Source organism: Malania oleifera, chromosome 7 (assembly GCF_029873635.1).
Source record: "Malania oleifera isolate guangnan ecotype guangnan chromosome 7, ASM2987363v1, whole genome shotgun sequence".
NCBI classification, from domain to species: Eukaryota; Viridiplantae; Streptophyta; class Magnoliopsida; order Santalales; family Ximeniaceae; genus Malania; species Malania oleifera.
The window spans coordinates 9087098-9109007 of record NC_080423.1 but is presented as its reverse complement, the minus strand read 5'-3'; the positions used below and the strand labels follow the sequence as shown (position 1 = coordinate 9109007).

The following is a 21910-nucleotide window of genomic DNA, read 5'->3' as shown; positions in this document are numbered from 1 at the left end:
GGGGTTCCATTCAGATAGAAACATTGGGCTGTTGCCAACAAACCATGGTCCATTCTCAAGCACCCATTTCATCTCCTCTCTTGCTGAATCTGAATATGTAAGATCTCGACGGCAAGGAGAAGGTCTCAATACCTTGGAACCTTCTCTAGATTTTCTCAACTACGGACTTCACATACAAGAATGATGGAGCTTTCCCAAGAAACTGCCTTATAAGTGAACCACTCCTTTTTACCAATTTCAAAGATTTCAGGAGGTGGAGCAAGGAGTGCCTTACCTTCATGGACCTCGGGCCTGAAGAACTCCAAATCAGGGCTTCTTCCCGATGAAGTAGAGAAGAGGCTACTCCATTTCACAGTCTCCCCTGCTTCTTGGCCTCTAGAATCCTGTTGCTGATCGAACAATCTCCTCTCATTGATCCCATCTAGTTGGCTCGAGGAGCAGGGACTAAGACCGCCTTCCCCCTCCATCTGCGAAACACTGGCCATGCAGAACCAAGCTCAATTGGATGCTCGATGGAGAAGGGAGATCACTGCAACAATTAAGTGGAAGATCTTGCGGACTATCGGCAGAGAGCCCGATCGGCGCACGATAGCCTCGCCTGCGTAACCTGCGTCGAGAGCATCACAGATCTCCAATTCCTGTGGTGTTACATATTTTGTTATGAGAAATACTATAAAAACCTGATATAAATGAAGATACATATTATTAGCTCTAGTTGATATAATGCTGATAAAGGCGATTGGCTAGATTTATCAGTTACGACATGATGTGTTTGATTTTGACAAATCTTAGGAGGCTGATAGCCTTTGTCGGCCGCTGGCTCTGCCACCCACTCGATTGAGTCTCTGCTGCCCCTCTCTGTTTTCATTCCCAGCCAATTTTCCATGGAAAAGTGCAGAGGTTTTAATCTTCTTCCACTCCAAACTCCAACTTGATATGTTCCTTGGCTGCTTGTTTAGATTTTCGTAATCTTGCTGCTGCTCAAAACAATCTTGCTGTAGCTCTGTCATCTTTATCTTTAGTTGCTCAAGTTCTGCTTTGAGATTTTTAATCTCCATATTTGTCCATGAGTAGCTTCCCTCCTGTTCAGGGTTCTCATCACTTGCTGCTGGCTCCTTCCCTTGCAGTGCTGCCCGCATTTTTACTTGCTCTGATAACAATACCTGCAAAAGATCATCTTTTATATTTTGTAGTCAAGAATTAAGAAATTTCAATTTTGATGGACCAGTCTCGTGAGCTGTTTATGTGTCTATTCTGACAGTGTGCAATTACAACCATTTGCCTGTTTAGAAGAGGCTGCATTTTGTCCTGAGGTTATTTTATGTTTAAATGATGAAAACAGGTGTCTGAACTTGGTTGTTTGGTTTTCTTACAGGCATGCACTGACTGGAAAAAATAAATTTGCCTGAGGTTTCTGAATATTGGAACCAGAATTTACTACATGACTAATTTCAGAGTTTCTGGCATTATTTTAAAACAGAATCCCTTTTTTCGTGCTATATGATATTTATTGTGATTTTATAGTGGTTATTGATGTATGTTAATACAATACTTCAATCATATTAAATGTAAAGAAAAGTTATGCATGGAAACAACTGGTTCTGATATTGCAACTCATGGGCGCAGAGAGCATTTTTGTTATTGAAAACCAAGTGAATAATAACATTTATCACCAATTTTCAGCAAGTTATATGAATTGGTATCATCGAGCTTGATTTCAGTGTTGATCCCTTAAATGATGTATAAATTAATATCTAATAGGTTTTGGATGGTATATGCTTGAATCTTTTCTCACTGGTGACTAATTGTTTACAATTGAAATGGTCTTCTTCTTTACTTTAAGCTGGCACCTCATTCAGACTTAGTAACCTATTTCCTAACCCCATCATTTGCCACATTGTTGAGCAGTATTTTTGGCACTCCTTCCCTCTTCTGTGTACTGCCTTTGGATTATGGTTAAATTTTACTTGTTATGTGCTGTTTGGTTAGTAGCCTAGATTATCAATGAACTTCTAATCATTGTTTAAAATCAATCGAGGCTCGCCTTGAGGCTCACGTCAAGGCAAGGCATGCCTAAAATGCCTTGAGACTCATTCTAAAATGCCAAATTCCGAAAAGGCTGGCGCATTACATGTTGTGGCTTACGCATTTTTACAAAAAGAATGCCTTTTGTGCCTTTTTTTTAGTTGAGGCTTACGGTATTTTGGGTGTGTGATTCTCAAGTTAGAGTGGGTCAAAAAATTTGAATTGCATGTTTTTCTAAAAGGAATTCCATAATATGAGTTGATTTCTAGAACTCTTGAACCTCAACCTTTCCAAAATAACTGAGTTGTATCTTACATCATGAAAATAGTTTGAACTTTATAATGGTATAGCTATATCTTGTCATGATTTATGTCATGTAAGTAGCAATTTTTGAATGGCCAACAAGTTTGCAAAAGTATATATAGTTTTTTATTTTTACATTATATTTGTGATTTTCTTAATTTTTACTTTATTTTAATATAATTTATTTAACATTTTAACATATTTTTATCTTAAAAACAAATTCTCAAAAGGCCTACGCCTCAAGTCTTATGCCTCGCCTATTAAGGGTTAAAACGCCTCGCCTTATTTCACCTTTTAAAACATTGCTTCTAATGATTGGTCTAGGTAAGTTTTGGCCATATATGTTTGTAAATTCTTCCATGCTTAGAGCATGCCCATCGTGAACCAATTTCAAATTTCATCTTCATTGTGTGTGTGTGTGTGTGTTTTTTTTTTTTTTTAAGGAAAACGTTAAGCTTCATATAAACCAAATGGGAATTTCATCTTCATTGTTGTTTAAGTAAATAAATAACAATTTCATTAATTCATAACAAAATCCATGCACATTAGAACAATTTCTATATTTGTTTGTTTCCTGTTCCAAAATTTATTGATTGACTGCTTGATTTTTTTATTTTTTTTTGGGAGGGGGAAAGGGGTTTAGTTTCAATCTTCTTAAAATTTTTATTTTTCCTGAAATTTTTAGGAGCACTATATGAATTTGTCAGTAAACTGTTGTAGTTACTAACTAATTCTTAAATTTTTAGTCTTTGTTATATTTTAATTTTTTTTAGTTAAAGCACAACCACTTGTATATGTTAATGAAGCAGGAGGTAAAGTGCTATTAGTTGTGTTAAGAATTTAAATCATTTTACAGCATGTATAGCTAGGCGGAAGCTTTTATATAACTAATGGCAGTAAATCTAGAACCAATTAGTTTTACCTGGACAACAATTCTTAGAGGTAGTCGCTCATTTTGTGCCGCATGCATGTATGCATCAAGTGACAGCTTCTGACAGTCCATTACTTTGCACAGCCTTTTCCGTTCATGCTCAGATAATAAAGGGTGACTCTGAAAAGAAGAAAATATTATTAGGCTTCATGCTATAGACCTTGTGTTGTTGTTATTGTTGTTGCTGTTTTTATTTATTTATTTTTATTCTTTAAGGAGGGCAGAGGGTTGGGGCTGCCCCTTGGGGGGGGGGGGGGGGGGGGCGCTGTGGAGGGAAATTGACATGTAACCTTGAGGTAGATATCAATGGCTCTATAAAGACCATCATCACATGTTCGAGCATTTTTTGGCAATGCTTCAGCCAAGACTTGAAACTTGGCAATGGATAGATTTGAGTCCCTTGCAATTTCGGCTATGTAATTGTCTAGAACTTTGCTCACATCCAATTTCTTGGACTTTTGTTGCTGCTGCTGCAGTTTTTCATGCATCAAGAAATACTCCACAATTCGCTGCACAACATCTGTATTGTACATTGTGCATTCTTCTTGTGAACTGTACCAATCATTAATAATCAAGAAAAAAAATCAACAAGGATATTTTAGATAGTGAAATTATTTATTTTGAAACTCTTTGAAGTTGTACTGAATTGTTATGCGAATTTTTTTTTTAATCGTTAGTATGTCATATCTGAACATTGGTCCAACTAGTTCGTTCACCCGCAGGTCAGTTAACCTGCCTGCAAGACTTATTACCTGATAATGCAGGGCTGCAGGCTGTGGTGGGGGAGTGAATTTTTTGCCTTTTTTTACTGGCAATGGAAATAGACTCTGTGCCCTTTGGTTTAAGAGGTTCTTGGTGACTGCCTAACCATTTTTGGCTAAGGGAACAATTTAAGAAGCAAGGGAGGGTAGAATACTTACTTCACCAGCCCTTGATCTCCATTTCTATAACAGAGAATCAAAAGGTCATTAGCATTGACATCTTGCAACACCATTCCCACTCTCTTCTCAAGCTCTGAAATCAAAGGTTGTGTTGCTGAATACATCATGGCCATCTTTAGCATCCACAATAGGAACTTGCATGGAACAGCTTCACTTTGATGAGGAAGTATGCTAACTAGGCTCTCTATGATTGTTCTTTGCTCTTTGTTGTGTCCAATAACTCCTTCCTGTCTTTTGCCTCTCAAAATACCTAATTGCAGCTCATTATTTTCATAACCACATCCCCTTAATCCTTCTAGCTCTACATCAATGCCTTGTAACCATTTCTCTGCATAGTGCATAATACAAGAGCCTATACTTTCTGGTTTCAATCCCTTTGCGAAGGGTGGCCAGCTCATCAGACTGCCAACTTTCTTCATTCATCATTTCTCTGGCTGTTGAACTGTCTTGAGAAGCCTTCCAAGCAATTGAGTCACTGCATCTTCTGACAATTTGGAGGTTTTCAGCCCATGGAGATAGAGTTTCACATGATTTGAGAACAGCAATGGAATCTCTCCATGAAGAAAAAATTACAGATGAGAGAAAAGCTTCTGTCTTTGAGATGAGGTTTCCATCTTCAATGACTTCAGTCATCTCTAGAAATTCTGATGCACATCTCAGTGGGGCAGCATTGTTAGGGTTTAAGTTTATTGGGAGACCATAGCAGAACTTTAGAATGATTTCGAATGTTTCTGATCCACCAGGGAAGTTTTCGAGCTTGAGGTCGTAACCAAAGTTTGAGTTCGAGGACTGGAGTTTAACTTGGTGCATGTAGCCACATCTTGAAATCAGGGAATACTGTTTCAGGAGAAATTGATGACAAATGACTGGCCCAAAAAGAAGATGAAAAATCATTTAAACAGTTTATCTAAATTATTTAAATTTCAAATGTTAGGTGGTGGGTAGAATGATTGACCAAATACTCTGCAAACTGGTCAGGCTGGTTTAAATTTTGTTAGTCTTAGCTTTGCATGTTCCGAAGTGACCGCAGATTTTCACAATAATCATATGTGGCCCTTAGTCTTTTATTTTTTTTGCTTAGATTCTTGTGAAATATTCTTTTATGTTTATAATTTTATTTGAGTGGTTTCAATCCTCCTGTATGGTAAGTGTTTTTGACATGTTTGGAAATGAAGCAATGTCAGAAGCATTAAGAGACCATGGGAAAATTAAAAGGTAGTTTTTTTGAATTTCAAGATGAGTCTCACTAATGATGTGTGTTTTACCATAGTCATATGCATCATCACATCTGATAGAATGTATATGAACTTGTCGGTACAATTTTTCGAAAAGCTTAGTAAATTTTTGATTTTAGCATGTGAAAATCTCTTATGAATTCAACAACACTTTTTATAAATGTAGAGTTTGAGCCTTGAATTTGGATTTATGTTAATTTGAGCAAAATGTAATGCAAATTTGTATGAGTTTTGTCAAATTCTGCTCATCCCAAACACAATGCAATTTAATTTGCATGTGCAAAAGTGTGGTTTGAAGCATAAACTATAGATTTCATTGTTTATGTATGTCTACATTGTAAGATCACATCATCACAATTGATGGTGTTGAATCTAATATTGCTGGAAAATATTTTTATCTTTTACAAGAGAAGTGCAACATAAGTTAAAGCTTGCACCTTTTTTTTGTGATAGATATTGGCCATGTGTGTTCATCTTTCATGAGTAGTGACTGTTATGTATTGTATCACTTATCATTTGATGACTAATAACGAAGGACAGCCTAATGAGAATAAGGAAATTTTATTATATTATTTATGGATGGGACATTTTTGCTTTGCTCATGGTTTGTTCCCCTTTTGGGAAAAAACAGCGAGCTTTTTTTGAGTTTTGTTTGTAGTTACCTTGTGAATGTAGAAGGTGATGTCTTCAACCCGGATTGATAGATCTGTTGGGATTTGAGAGGTGACAAACCTGCATTTGACCAGCAGAGGAACAGAAGAAGCCAAACGTGAGTGTGAGGAATGAAAGTAATGGGGGAGATGGGAATTAACTAAAGAGAACGAACTAGAATTGAATGTTGGGATTTTTTTTTTAGGACATGTAAGGGAAATCTCATATTAACATGGGTTCTTTTTTGTGAATCTAATGCTGTTGATGCTATTCAAGTTTTGAGCTCTACATCTGAATTCTATTGCATTATCTCTTTGTTACCATGAACGCTCTTTCTTTTCAAAGCCACTGGCAATTGCAATGAGTTTGGTAGGAAGTACAACGCTTTGGCCTTGAATTTGTTTGGTGCCATCAGAATCACTCCCGGAGCCCTGTAGCTGAGCCACTGGAAGAGACTTCGTCATGGTGAAATCTAGTGCTGCAGAGGCGTCTCCTGTTGGGGGTGATTAATTCGAAGGAAGGAACATGAAGCAGGGGAGTGGGAAGAGCACATAGTCGTCGTCTAAAGAAATTAAATGTGGGGAGGTGAATTTGTGGCTGGAATGGAAGGTACGTAGTGTTTAAATTAAATGGGTAGATGGATTGCTTGCTTCATTCCTTGTCAATATGCTATCTGTCAACAAAAAATTTGATGGTTGCTTGGGGACAGCAGGTGAAGTTTCAATGAATGAGAGAGACAAAGAGTGATCAGAGAAAGGGAATGTTGGGTACCATGAGTCCATTCCAATTTTGAACCCCTTGAAGATGGATTTGACCTGTAGACAAGGAATTGTGTGGCTGACATATCAAGGGTATTAAAAAGATTGGCTTATGGGTGTGTTCATTTTCATTGAAGCCCAAACTGCTATCATATTCAGAATGCATGCATTTGCATTTTACCGTTGTTTTAGAACTTAGTGTGTGCATGCAAAATCCATGTCACCCAGGCTGCCCAGCAAGAGGCTTTACTCTTTTTGCAGCTCCTCCTGCTTAAACTTCTTGTTATTTTCATTGAATCAATGCTAGAGAGCTGAGAAATTCTTCATATTCTCACGAATCTTGTTCTTTTTAGGCCCAATTTGGAACTCATTAAATATTAGGCCAAGGAAAGGACAATATTAAGGAATTCACATTTTTATGTTTGGTTATTAAGGAAACTGAGAAAGAAAATAAAAAATATATCAAATTCATGAACAAAATTTTGATTTTGTAAATTATTAATATTTAAATTTTTTTAAATTTTTATCGTATTAAAATAAATTTTTATTTTTAATAGCATTTCATAAAAGGAAAATATAATAGAAAATAAATTTTTTCCTTCTTCTTCTTCTTCTTCTTATTATTATTATTAATAAAATATCAGTCAAGGATTTGAGCTTTGAGCTTGTCTGCCAACGATACAATGGAAGAGGGAAAAGAAAATCCTCATCCATTGGAGTTTCTCTGAGATCATATCCCAATTGAATCACACAACTTATGATTTTTGTGGTGATTGAATATGTACGTTGTACAAAAAAATGGATGTTTTGTTTTATTGCCATGTATATATATATATATATATATATATATATATATATATATATATATATTAAGAAAAACAAAAATAAAAAGATAGGTCAACTCATGATCCATTGCATTATCAACTTCCCCCAAAAATTATTCCCATTTTACGACATTAATTAATTACAAAAAGAGCATAATCATGGATGTGCTTGAAGAAGAGAAGAATTTATACCGCTATCATTATAATTAGATTATACGCTACACAAGATAAAGTATTTATACACCTAAAATTATAATTAACACATACTACAAAATAATCTCATGTTGTGTTTTGTAGCATGAATTTTAAGCCTTCAATTTGGATAATACAAATATTTGAATTAACTCTATACAAATTCAAAACCAAGATTTCTTCCAGATGTAGTATCAAACTATTTAAAATGTTCAAAATGATTCTAAACAAATTGAAATTATTAAAATATGAAGAGCTGTTCATGTAAAATAAAATTTTTAAGTTTTATATGCTCTGAAAAAATACAATTGCCTAGAATTATTTGCAAGCGATTTGGTTAGCTTTAGCTTGGCTTTGGACAAAGTATAATATTGAATTAAACTAATGAATTTTTAAATTTTAGAAACGGCATTGAACCACAAACTTTTGATTTTTTCCTTGAATATTTATTAACAACTTTTAGTCAAACGAAAAAAGCACAAACGGGCTTCCTTATGCTCTATTTTGAACTTGAGAAGCATGAGAAAATGAAAGGAAAGGAAAATATAAGGGAATCTAATTTTTTATTTTTATTTTTATTTAAACTAAAAGAGGGTGACACCTCAATTTATTTATTAATAAATTTTATTTTTAGCGGAGGAATACCATGGTTAAAAGATAAGTAAAAAGGAGATTACAGAAAAATAAAATAAACTCTCTTAAAAACAACACCAATAACCAACCAAATTAGGACAACAAAACAAAACAAAGCTAACAAAGAAGATAGAGACACGAAAAACAACCATAAACAAATTAAAATTTACCAAATAAAACTTGAGGGTTGAACTAATGACGAACAGAAGTGAGATCCCACTTATCAATTCGAAGATTACCTTTTAGATAACGTGGTAGAATGTGTTGTTCTTCGTAAATTATATTGTTTCCTATTTTTCCTTCTTTAGCAAGAAAATCAGCCGCACTATTGTCTTCCCTATATTGATGTGTCACCATGACTTTCACTCCTTCTAACTCCACCACGAGTTCCTCTCAAAAATCCCAAAGATACTACAAAGTATATCTACATTTTCGAAGCCAATCAACTACAATTTGCGAGTCGCTTTTCATAATCACATTAAAATAATGCAATCGTTTGCACAATCGAATTCCTTCCCTAATTGCTTTTAATTCCATACTATTATTTGTATCATTGCCAAAATTACTTGAAAAAATCGCTTTTGTGATACCATGACAATCCCGAATAATTCCTCCACCTCCTCAAGTATTCGGATTGCCCCTACAGCTCCCATCACAATTAAGTTTTATCAACCCTGCTGGAGGTTTAACCCACAAAATAATTTTTTCAAGCCTGTCGCAAACTCCCTAATGCTTAATTTAAAACTTGTTCAAAATCATAATGTCCGACTTCTTTAGTTTTTGAAAAAAATTGGTGCTCTCAACTATAAAACTAATCCAGAATCGAACACTTTTCCACACCTGATATACACTTTGATAAACTCCTTCCATTCTCGTTTTACATCTTCGATTCCAAAGGCAACACGTAATCAAACACGGAATCAGCTTGATTAAAATACCTTTAATGGACGATTTTTGAGCATAGTGGAACCAATTTGCCATTCTGTTTTTTTAGGGAAGGGATCGTTGGAAAGGAATCCATAACATCACACTAGCCCGATGCCAAACCTCTAAAACCACATCACCTATTTTCTTGGCTTCTCTGTACGCATCAATCACAAGCCGAAGCCATCAATATTCCTTTGGCTTGAATTCTATCATTTACAGCCGAACATCTAAACCAGACTCTCCACAAACACATTGAGATTCTTCTGGGCAATAAAGAATGCCAAAACCAGTCATTCCACACAAAATTTCACTGCCTCCCAAGTCGTTTTTGTAGAAAAATTACTGTCAGGGGTAGGCTTCCAAATGAAAATATCTTTCCCACTTTTACCAGCCGATGCCTGATGCAAAATTTCCATTGTTTTATCGGTACTAACCAATTCTAGTAATAAATCAGAGTTCCAATTATTATTCAGCTAACAATCCTTAATACACAGTTTCTTGTTCACAATATTCTTAGTGCACATAGATAATGGGCCTGATGATAGCCACCTATCGAACCAAAAAGAAGAGTTCTCACCTCTCACCAAAATTTTAACATTATCCATAACTTTTGGAATGGTGGCCATAATTGATTTCCAGAACTGAGAGTCATTTGGTTTTTCCTTTCTTATTAATAAATAATCAGTTCTACAATATTTAGCCCTGAAAAAACTTGCCCATAGATTGTTAGAAGTGAGTAGTCTGAAGGCAAATTTCATAAGAAGAGATTTCTGAACTTCCTTAAGATCTCTTAGGCTCATACCCCTTTCCGAGGTAGGTTTATAAATTTTCCCTCAAGAGTACCAATGAATATTCCTTTTACCTTCCACCTCTCCCCATAAAAAATTAGTAAGAAGAAAGTTAATGCGAGCATATGTGACCTGCGAAACCTTAATAACAGACATCAAATGAATAGGCATGTTAGACAATATATGTCTTAATAAAATCAATCTTCCGCCTTGCGAGAGCAACTTAGATTTCCACCTTACAATTTTCTTTCTAATCTTCTCCACAAGAGGCTCCAATGTCCTGGAAGATAATTTTCCATAAACCAAAGGCGCACCCAAATACGTAACTGGAAATTTACCTTCAATGAAACCTGTGATTCTCAATAAACCATGTTTTCGAGCAGGAGTGATGTATTTCGAAAGGAATAACGTTGACTTTGTCTTATTGATTTTTTGACTCGACCACTTCTCATACATTTTCAGAGCATAAACCAAATTTCTAATAGACCTCTTCCCACCATTTGCAAAAATAAGAATATCATCTGCATATAGCAAATGCACAACCAATAGGGCCCCAATCGGATGATTAAATTGACCAATACGACATGTTTCATAATTTTTCCTAAACAACTTTATCAAAACCTCATCCATTATGATGAATAAATAAGGAGAGAGTGGATCCCCTTACCGCAAGCCTCTCGTAGATTGAAAAAACCCTTTAAAGGTTTCATTCATCATAACAGAAAACCATGGGGACTCCATACAATTTTTTATGAGCTTACAAAAACTCTCAGAGAAACCAAAAGCCTTCAGAACCTCCAGAAGAAAATTCCAATTCACTCTGTCATAAGCCTTACTATATCGAGTTTTACCATCACATTGCCGCCAGCCATTTTTTTGTGCAAAGAATGAACCATTTCTTGAGCAAGCGTAATATTTTCAAAAATACTACGCTTAGGAATAAAAGTGCCTTGTTCATGTGAGACCAACTTATCAACAACTTCGGTTAGTCTAAAAACAATAATCTTGGAAAGAATTTATAAGTCACAAAGCATAAACTAATAGGCCGGAAAATTATCAAAGTTAGAAGAATTATCCACCTTCGGAATTAAACTAATAAATGAAGAGGAAAAAAACTTGGAAAGGGTAGTGTCCTGAAAAAAATCCTTTGCCACATCCAAGATATCTTTTTTTACAATATCCCAGCAAGATTTATAAAATTCAGAGTCAAATCCATCTGGTCCCGGACTGCTTTCTTTGGGAATAGAGAACACCGCTCTTTTAACTTGTTCTTTTGTCAGTTTGGTGCAAAGGAAATTATTATCAACATCTGAAATTTGCCTTTGAATTAACTCAGAGAGATCACATGGTTCAACCACTGAAGACTCTGAAAGAAATTTCTGAAAAAAAAAACAACTGCTTCATTATGAATTACTTCCGCACCCTCTAATATCCTCCTGTTGTTTAGAACCATATAGTCTATACGACAATTATTCCGCCTCTGATTGATAGCTGAATGGAAAAATTTAGAGTTTTGATCCCCCTTAGTTAACCATTTTTTTTTTTCGCAATTTGTCCTAGGCGAGATGCTTCCCTATTCTCCCACACCTGAATCTTGAACTTAGCAGTCAAGTAATTGACTTTGTCGTCCTCAGAAAAACCTGTTTGCAGCAGATTTTCTAGATATTCCATCCTTTTCTCGAGAGCTTTTAGGTTTTCTCCCACTCTCCCAAAGACATTTTTATTCCATGCACGTAAAACAACTTTAGTTCTCTTAAGACGAATAACAAGTATCAAAAGACTTGTGGCCGAGTCATTCTTGATCCAGGCATCTTTAACACATGAAAAAAACATATCATGCGAGCTCCACATATTTAGGAACTGAAATATGGTAAGGCTATACCGAGAGAATAAAGTATTTGTATAAACCACCATAAGACTATGATCTAAGGATTTCCGACTTAGATATTTAAATTGAACTGAACCATATAGGTTGGAAAAAACATTATTAATAAGAAATCAATCAAGTTTAGCCCAACTACGAGCCACCCCTTTATGGCCATTGCACCACGACATACGTGAGTCTGTGTTTGATAAATCAAAGAGACCACAATGATGTAAACAATCATTAAAGTCCATCAAAGGTAAAAGTGGTCTTGGATTTCTGCCAATTCTTTTAGTATCCGTTCAAATAACATTAAAATCACTCAGGACTAACCAAGGGAAATCTGATTGGAACCCCTCCAGTTGCCGCCATAACTCTTTTCTTTCAACATAAGAACATTTGGCATAGACAAAACTCACCAAAATCCTTTGTCTGTCCTTAAAAAACCACCCGAAAATCTTCTGAGTCGTGATTGAAATCACCTCAAAGACATTTATTTCCTTCCAAAACAGTCACAATTTACCGCCCTGATTTTCATTAGATATACATAATTCAGAAAATTACCCAGCATTACCATCCGCTCCTCAGTCGTGAAAGATTCTAAAATAGCAAACAACCCAATATTAAATTTTTTAATTAACTTCTTTAACCTGCCTTTAGACTTGCCCAACCCTCTAATATTCCAAAAAAATTTTGTATCAGTCATAAGTTTAATTTATGTGGTCGGATGAGAGCCCTCTAAGATTTCCTCACATAATTTTTTACGAAATTCTTCCCTGCTCTGTATCAGATTCATACATTTTCTCTTTGCCCTTTAAAACTGATATTTCACCTTCCTCCCTCTAGCATGAATAACCCCGAGCCAATTCCTCTTGATGCAAACCTTGGTCCCCACCTTCAGTCAGTTTAATACTATCCACATGATCCACTTTCTCTTGAGATATAGGTTCACCATTTGAAACTCGAGGATCATCATCACACCCGACTTCCTCACACTCCCCTTCATTACTCTCTGTGGAACTGTCATTTCCGTCATTTTCCAATCCTCTTTGCAGTACATCAGAGTTTTGCCTTGCATAATCTCCTTTTTCTTGAACCACAGGAATTTTCGCTATTTCAGGGTCTCTATCTTTGATCTTCTGCGTCATATGCACATTACTGGGTCTTGCTTCTTGCACCACCTTCTTTGCCCCTTTATCCACATTAGTTTTGGTTTCTATTGCACCGTCATTAGTCTTTGGTTTCCATATCTTATTTTCTTTATACTTTCCATCCCCCCTTCGCTTCTCTCCAACCCTGCAAACAATCAAGGTATGTCCTTACCTACAACATTTAGAGTAGAAAAAATCCATCTTTTCATATTTGGCCTCTTGCCAAATACATTGTTTCGGAGATAAAATAAGAGGAAATACCTTTATCAACTCCATTGTTAGGTCGATTTCCACGCAAATACGTGCCCCCGATGCTCTCGTATGGTTGATTGTTGCATTATCAATTCTAAGATAACGACCAAAACGAGTCACTATTATTTGAAGAAAATCCATTTTGTAAAGATGCATTGGTAACCTCAGTAAGAAAATCCATTGAGGAGCCAATGGAGATTCTTCTTTGGTATCAAAATCCTTCGTCCACTTGAACAGCCAGAAAGAATTGCTTTCTATAGTTCTACCTTTTCTTGCCCAACCATGTAGAAAATCACATTCGTTTTTCATGTGGATTAACATGTGATAATCATCCATAATACTGATCGTTGGAATTTCCGTCAAACCCCATGTTTTCACAATCGATAATCGAATTTCATCAATAGATGACCGATTCCTCAAAAATTTCATTACTAATGCAAAATGAAATTTTTTCTCAGCCTTAACCATCTTCGCTTTTGAGAAAATAAATCCCAATTCCTTATTGATATTAACGGGCAATCTCATAGGAATTTTGAACGTAGGCATCTCCACTTTTTTACTCACAACTTGTGTATACGACTGCACCCCGAGACTACCCTGGACGACATTCCCCGCTGACGGTGCGGCCATTGGCAGGGGGATGACACTGAACTGCAATAAATGAAGATTAGAGTTAGACTTTTCTAGATGGGAAAGAGACTAACTTGCATTGTTTGGTGACTCCCTGAGCAGCAATGACGTGTAGTTTCCGTGATCTGTTATCGACGGTGACGGCTTGCAGTTTTGTCACAAATCGTCGTTCTGTGCTACCCCTTGTGCATCTCCTTGAAAAAAATCCTTGAGTCTTGGTGTACAGTGGAGAGGGGAGAAACGCAGCGGCGGCGCTGGGAGGTAGGGCTGCCTAAGAAAGGAGAAACCTTTCCCACTGTCTGTAGGAAACAATGGCGTGGAGGTTGCTGCTGGAGTTGGAGGAACATGCTGGAGAGGTGAGAAACGCAGCGGCGGTGCTGGGAGGTAGGGCTGCCCAGAAAGGAGAAACCTTTCCCACAGTCTGTAGGAAACAACGGCCCGGAGGTTGCTGCCGGAGTTGGAGAGTTGCTGGAGTTGATGGGCGGTGAATCGGCGATGGCAACGGCGACAACGAGTGGCGGGGGGGGGGGGGGGAAAGAGTTATCAAAGAAAGCAGAAAAGAAAATATAGTATATCAAACCAATAAATAAAAGTTTGGTTGTATACATTCTTAATGTTTGGTTTTTCTTAATTTTTAATTATATTATAATAAAATTTTATTTTTAATAGTATTTGATATAAAGAGAAAAACATAATGAAAAATATTTTTTTTTCCATTCGTTTTCTTTTCCCACCAAAATCTTTGATCCAAACAAAGTGTGAAACTTAAATCTTTTTATTTTTCTACTCTCTCTCTCTCTCTCTCTCTCTCACACACACACACACACACACAGCATTGCATGTTTAATATACATTGCATTGTATAAGCAATGGATCACCATCACCTTTTTGAGCCACCTTTCTAACTCCATATTTATGACATAATCTCCTTTAAATAAAGATAAATGACGCCAATTGTGTGCCTTGGAACTAGGAAAATTAAAAAAAAAAATCAATTATGAATATTAGAATATACTTTAAAATATAAAAATATATTCATCTATAATTTATTTTTTAATTTTATTGTTCACAAAGGCAAAATCATGAATGATTCTTTTAAGATTAAAATTAGAAGGAACTATAATATAACAAGAAAAAAAATTCAATTTTGTAATGATTTTACTTGTTCACTTTTTTTTTTTCTTTTTTTCCCTGATGATACCACAATAAATTTGGTAATGATTCGTCAATAGAAAGCGGAAGAGACATCAAGAGTTTAGGGCTACACAAGTTTAGTCGAGTAAAATTTTATCACACTCAATCTTGTTTGTTAATATTTTAATTGAACACGGGGTTAACTCGCGTTTAAACTAAAATTGAATATATTTGCTCAAACTTGTTAATTTATGTAAATTGTGAGTTGAACGAGCCCTTAATAAGTCGAACTATCTAAACTATAATGTAAAAACCCGAAAAATTAAAATGATCAAAATAATTGAAAAAAATAATAATAAATGAAATAATAAATGAACAGATAAAATGAATAGTATGAAAATAAAATAAAATAAAATAAAATTAATTATTAATTAGTTAATTAATTATTATTTAATCGACTTAATAAATTAATTAAACGTTATTTAATTGAATTAATTAAATTAAGTATATGATATTTATATATTTATATATATATGTGTATGTAAGGATGAATGAATATATATATATATATATATATATATATATATGATTATATAATAAGGTTATAATATTATAATATTATAATATAATATATTGTATTATATTGAAATCTGGATGCTTAAAGAAACATCAGATTGATTTCTCAGTTCAAAAGGGGAGCGCCAACACCCCCTCCCCCCGAATTTTATTCCTGTGCCAGCTCCAGCTCCTTCCGTTTTCGTCTCTTTCTTTCAATTTTTTAGCGGATTTGTAGCGGATTGGGAAACGGAAGGTGCCATTGGATTCTTGGTTCCACTATCGACATTTTTGCTGGAGCAAATTTGTTATGAGAACGACTTAGGCACTACTTTTGGGGAAAGATAATTTTTCCCTATATTCCTAATTTCTTTGTAAATATGCGGTTAAATCGATGATCGGGTACCGCCACGTGGTCCTAATCACGGTTGTCGTCATTTTAGAGTAGGTAAACTTCCAATTGGGGCTTTCTAAGTCCCACTCCAAAGCGAGAGTGGAATTTAGAAAATTTGGCAAATTGAGTATATTTGCGGGTATTACTATTTATTTGGGAATTATAATCCTAAGAAATATTTAAATAATATTTTATTCAGAATTAATTACATGGAGCTAGAATTTTTGATTTAGGGTCTGAGTGAGCGCCGCAGGTATTTTTCAGGGTCCCTGTTGGCGTAATTCAAAAAATCAGGTAAGGGGAAATTATATAGTTAATCAGATTTTATAAAATTAAAGGTAATAATTTATGTTATATTATATGTATGTTTTGGTGTGAATTATTAAAATGCCAACTATGTAAAACTATGATTTCTGAGCTTAGAATCACTTATTTAGTTATGTATTTGTGGAAATCAACTGAACAAAGTGGAAGAAATTTTCTGGATAATTATGTAAGAAATGAAAATTGTATTTTCAGTAATTAAATATTAAATGTTAGCTGACATATTTTACAGGAATATGTATGAATTTTACTATTAAATTGTGTGGCATGAGATTCTGTGCAAATATATGTTAAATGTATGAGATGCAGACTAAGTAAGTAAGACATTATGAATAAAATGTGATATGGATAATGTTGCCTGTGTATGTTAAATGCAACCATGTAAACGTAAGACAATTGAAAGACAGTTATGTGGACTAACAAATGATGGCTAAAGAGCAGTTATAGTACGAAGGAATGAAATAAAAATGTTATGTAATGAAATGACAATGGAATCACAATGCAATGAAATGAAATATGAAACGTGAATGATATAAATAGAAAAGAGTCACTTAAAGTGAAACACAATGAAATGTTAAGTTATGAACATGAAAGGATGTGAATGATTGAATAATGATAGAAAGAATGATGTATTATGATGTTAGAAGTATGTATGTACGTAGAACATGTTACGATTGGGCGAGACGTACCTTTCTCCTGAGGGCTTGCTAAGTAAGGCGAGTGCACTAATAGCTTCAGATGTGGCAATAGCCGCATACGTACTAGGGCAGAGGGAACTTACTTGTATGGGCGGGTAGATTTCCCTATCCTTAGGGTCTTTGCCGGTAAACTATTATTGAATTATGTGAGTACGAGATTAATCTAACATTTGAGGGCTTACTGAGTAAGGTGAGTGCTCTGGTATGTTTTAATTGTGACCTTAGGGTTACCTAAGTATTAGAGCAGAGGGGTGCTACTTGTATGGGCGGGTAATCACCCTTATCCTTGGGTAATTTCGTGGGTAAATCTCTACATGTGATTGTTTAGGTTTAGAGAATAATTTTTTTGTTATGATAATGATTTGAAAATGTATTTAAAAAGATATCTATATACCTCATGTTAGCCACACACTGTGTTTAATATATTGTTTCTTCCCTTACTGAGATGTGTCTCACTCAAATATGAATTTATCTTTTTCAAGATTTCCTCGAGATCGAGTTTAGAGAGCTCGAGGTTTTTATAACATTATTAAGAAATAGAAAAAGAAAAGGGTACATTTCTATGTTAATTTTGAGATCTATATGTTATGTTTTATATTTTGTATTTTAAGTCTTCTAAATATTATGGAAGGTTGTGAAACATACTGGTATTGTGAGTACTGAATAATGTTTGGAGATATGTATATATTTGAATACAGGTGGATGATTAGTTTATTATGGTTGGTAGATGGATTTAGAAAACTTTGGTATTATATAATTGGGAGATTATATTTATGTTTTCCGCTGCGTATATATTGATTATGGATTATCAGAGATTTTATCAGGTATAACGCACCGGACCCGGGATTAAAGGTTCAGGGCGTTACATATAAAATATAAAAATTAGGACAAAAAAAATACCAACTTCCCTTGAGATTTGACAAACAGACAATAACTTCCTTTGAGGTTTCAAAAATTTTAAAGACAATTCCCGAGATTTCAAAAATTTCAGGGACCTCTCCTAAAATTTGTTAAAAAGACACAAACCTCCAATTGTATTTTATAAGAAGACAAGTTTTTTTTTTTTATCTTTGTCTTTTTGACAAATATTAAGGAAGGTTTGTGTCATTTTTGAAACCTCATGGGAGGTTTGTGTCATTTTTGACAAAGCTCAAGAGAGGTTATTGGAATTTTTGAAATCTCAAGGGAAATCTTTGTTTTTTTATCAAATCTCAAGGAAGGTGAGTATTTTTTGCCCTAAAAATTATTCATTTGAATTTTTATTGTTTGTAAAGGCAAAATCATTAAAAAAAAAGATTAAAATTAAAAATAACTATAAAAAGTCAATTTTGCAATATTTTATTTATTCACCTCTTTTTCTCTTTTTTTCCCCAGCTAATATACCTGAATATTTGGTAATCAACAGAAAGTGAGAGAGCCACAGAGAGTTTAGGGTTGCACAAGTTTGGTTGAGTCAAATTTTATTATACTCAGACTTGTTTATTAATATTTTTTGGTTAAACTTGAGGAGAAACTGCGTTTAAATTAAACTTGAATATATTTGTTCAAACTTGTTAATTTATGCAAATTATGAGTTGAACAAATTCTTATTAAGTCGAGCTATCTAACTATTCATGAAAGACTTATTCTTTTAAAACCTTTCACTATGAGAGATGAAAGACTCTTAAAATTTCATCAGGCAAAAGGTTAAAAAAAGAAAAGAAAAGACTTTTAACTCTTACATAGTGTTTGAGTGTATGGATCTTGAGTGTTGATTTGAATTTGTGTGTTTTTAGATAAAATATGGTAAAAAATTGTATTGAGTTTTGCGCAATTCACACAAGTCTAAATTCAAAGTCCGAAACCTAAACTCCCAAAGACTATCTTAATCCTATGTTTGGAGAGGTCTTGAATTTGAATACGATGTAATATAAAATTATATTAAAATTTGTCCTAATCTAACTAATCCAAATCCAAATTTCGAAATTCATACTCCCAAATTGAGCAGAAGGTTTTTTTTGTTCATCCCAAACTTGCAACTAGACTTGATAAAGAGGATCGGGTCGGATAATCCGTGTCCGATTAGGTGAATTATTAGGTGAGAAAATTATAATCCATATTCGATTCAATTAACTGGAGGATTTATGGAGGTTTGGACCGGATAATCCATAGTGGATGACGGATAATTCGTCATTTTGATCCTTAATGTAATTTTTATTACCATTTGATGAACAATTTATTTCACATAGTATCTTAAGTTATTTTTAAAATTCTAATTTGGTAAATTGTTAAATTTTAATAACCCATCATAAAATTATAATTTTTTTAAAATTTTTCTGATCATGAATTTAGGATCTTCTTTTTTTCTTCATGAGAATTGAGTGTTTGGGCTTGAGTTTGAATGTGAGAATGAGGCAGACCCAAACACTTATACAACAGTGCGATAGTTGGGGGTGAGGGGCTAAGTCTAAGTTAATTAGGCTTATGGTAGTTGGATTGATACCTAATAAGCATAGTCATATGAGGTTATCTATGAACTTAAGACATTACTTGTTAACGGATAAGCGGATATCCATTGAATAAAAGTTGAGATCCGTCAATCGATTCATTTAGAGACCAATAAAAAAAGTTTAAATCATATTCGATTTATTTAATGTGCAGATTAGTTATGACTCAGTTTAAGTGATAAAGTTAGGAGGTGCCGCCCTCTACCAAAAAAAAAAAAAAAAAGAGTCAGTTTAAGTGAGTCATATTTTGTTCGAATTAACGGATTTTTATATGTTATGCCAGATCTACTTGCAACCTATTGACCTTAGTTCTATTACTGAGTTCACATTACGGAGTTTAGACTAAATAAACTAAAAAAATTATTATTTTTTGGTGAGATATGCTTACTACAATCAAATGAACTCAATTTCTCTGTATTAAATGATTTTATAAATAAATTTAATTCAATCTATAAAAATCATTTTGTGGACAATTATCTTTATCCTTTTGAAGAAAAACTAGAAGCTCCTAAAAGATTAAATTGTAACTCATTTATTGACAAATGTATCCTCATTTTTTTAAAAGTAACCTTCCTTAGTGGATTTGAGAATCCTTGAGTTGGACTTAAGGTGTGGATGTAGGTTTGGTGTCGAACTACGTTAACATTGCCGTGTTAAGCTTCTCCTTCCCTTGTCTTTCTTATTTTACTTGCTTTTTTTTATTTGCTTTCAAATATATTGAGGTACATCACTCTTGCTTCTTGCCAAAGATAATTTTGTGTATGTAGAAAAAATTAATTATCTGCAAAGAACGTCTATTCACCCCCTCTAGACGCACACCCAGTCCGACAAGTGGTATTAGAGCCAGTCGCTAGAACTTTGGAGTAACATCTAGAGCGCAAAGATCAAATGGCGGACATGTTTGCCCAAGGACAATCCGTTGACCGTCCACCAAAGTTCTGCGGAATAAACTATTCGGCATGGAAAGACCAAATGACAATCTTCATCCAAGCATACAACTACAAAATGTGGAATGTAATCTCCGAAGGAGATTATGTATTCAAGGATGAAAAAGGTGAGATCATATTGATTGGGAAACTCTTAGACGCCAGCTCAAAGCTGATACAACTTAACTTCAAAATGAAAAACTTTCTTTATTGTGCTGTGAATGATGAAGAATACAACCGAATCTGCGGATGCCACATAACAAAGGAAATGTGGGAGAAACTCTAGGTAACATATGAATGTACATCTCAGGTTAAAAAAATAAAAAATTCATATGTTGGTTAGAGAATATGAAATGTTTAAAATGGAAGAAGGTGAGTCAATTACCTCCATGTTTACACATTTTACACATATAACAAATGGATTGAAAGCACTTGGTAGGGAATATTTTATGGAAAATAATGTGCAGAAAGTTCTTCGTTTATTTCCAGAATCGTGGCACGCAAAGTCTACGACAATTGAAGAAGCAAAGGACCTATCTAAGGTCACTCTTGATGGCTCATTGGGTCTCTCATGACTTATGAGATCAAGAAGAAGAATGTTGCAGCTGAAGCAGAAAAGCCGAAAAAGATAATGGACATGGCTCTAAAGACAGCAAGCAAGAAGGAAATTATGGAAGAAGACAAAGAGTGCGACAATGATGATGAAGTAGCTCTCCTCAGAAGAAGATTCAAAAATTTCTTGCTAAAAAAATGGGCTGGTAAGTAAAAGGAGAAAGGAGAATCAAGCATAAGATGTTATAACTGTAAGAAGAGCGGACACCGAATAGCTAATTGCCCACACTTCAAAAACAAAGGTAACAACCAGCAAGGAGACAAGAAGAAACGAGCTAGATGGAACTTCAATCGATGAAGAAAACTAAGAAAAAGTTGCAAACTTTTGTTTTATGGCATGACTCACTCGAAAAATGAGCAGCTTGGAAGCTATCCCAAGTATAGGAGTTATGTCGTGTAATATTAAGCCCAAGGGCTAGATCGTCTCCTCAGGGAATGCATTTAATCTCAGATTTTACGTTATTCCAATCGAAATTAAAAATGCACTGAACTCAGTTCAGATTCTGGTTTTTCAAGATGGTTCAAATTCACTTGTGACAAATTAAATGACACGCAATTTAAACCTTAAAATTAACATGCACTAAATAAAAAAAAACAAGAATAGAAACCCTACGTCTACTTAAGGAAACACTAGATCATACTAACTAAAAATGAAAACTTTAAACATGGAATTAAA

The 21910-nt window shown here is 34.5% G+C and overlaps 2 protein-coding genes across 6 annotated transcripts in view; one reads left to right on the top strand and one right to left on the bottom strand.

Annotated features, from left to right (window-relative positions):
• The window catches only part of LOC131159549 (uncharacterized), a 28317-nt gene extending 21145 nt beyond the window's left edge, over positions 1-7172 (top strand). The window contains exons 4-5 of one of the 5 annotated variants that reach the window (XR_009137815.1): positions 6502-6695; positions 6799-7172. Coding sequence is in view for 3 of the 5 variants with exons in the window: in XM_058114560.1 (XP_057970543.1) it covers positions 6094-6136 (43 nt within the window). In the remaining 2 variants the exon portion in view is untranslated. Of the gene's footprint in view, positions 1-1375; positions 1680-6093; positions 6383-6501 lie in introns of those variants that run through there. The other 4 variants (XR_009137813.1, XM_058114562.1, XM_058114560.1 and 1 more) reach the window with 4 other exon arrangements.
• LOC131159548 (BTB/POZ domain-containing protein DOT3-like) lies at positions 716-6550 on the bottom strand. The gene is given in 7 exon segments (XM_058114559.1): positions 716-1163; positions 3251-3379; positions 3550-3811; positions 4180-4578; positions 4580-5037; positions 6098-6167; positions 6408-6550. Coding segments are annotated over 7 exon segments (1836 nt in total). The 3' UTR covers positions 716-788.
• Positions 7173-21910: the final 14738 nt, after the last annotated feature.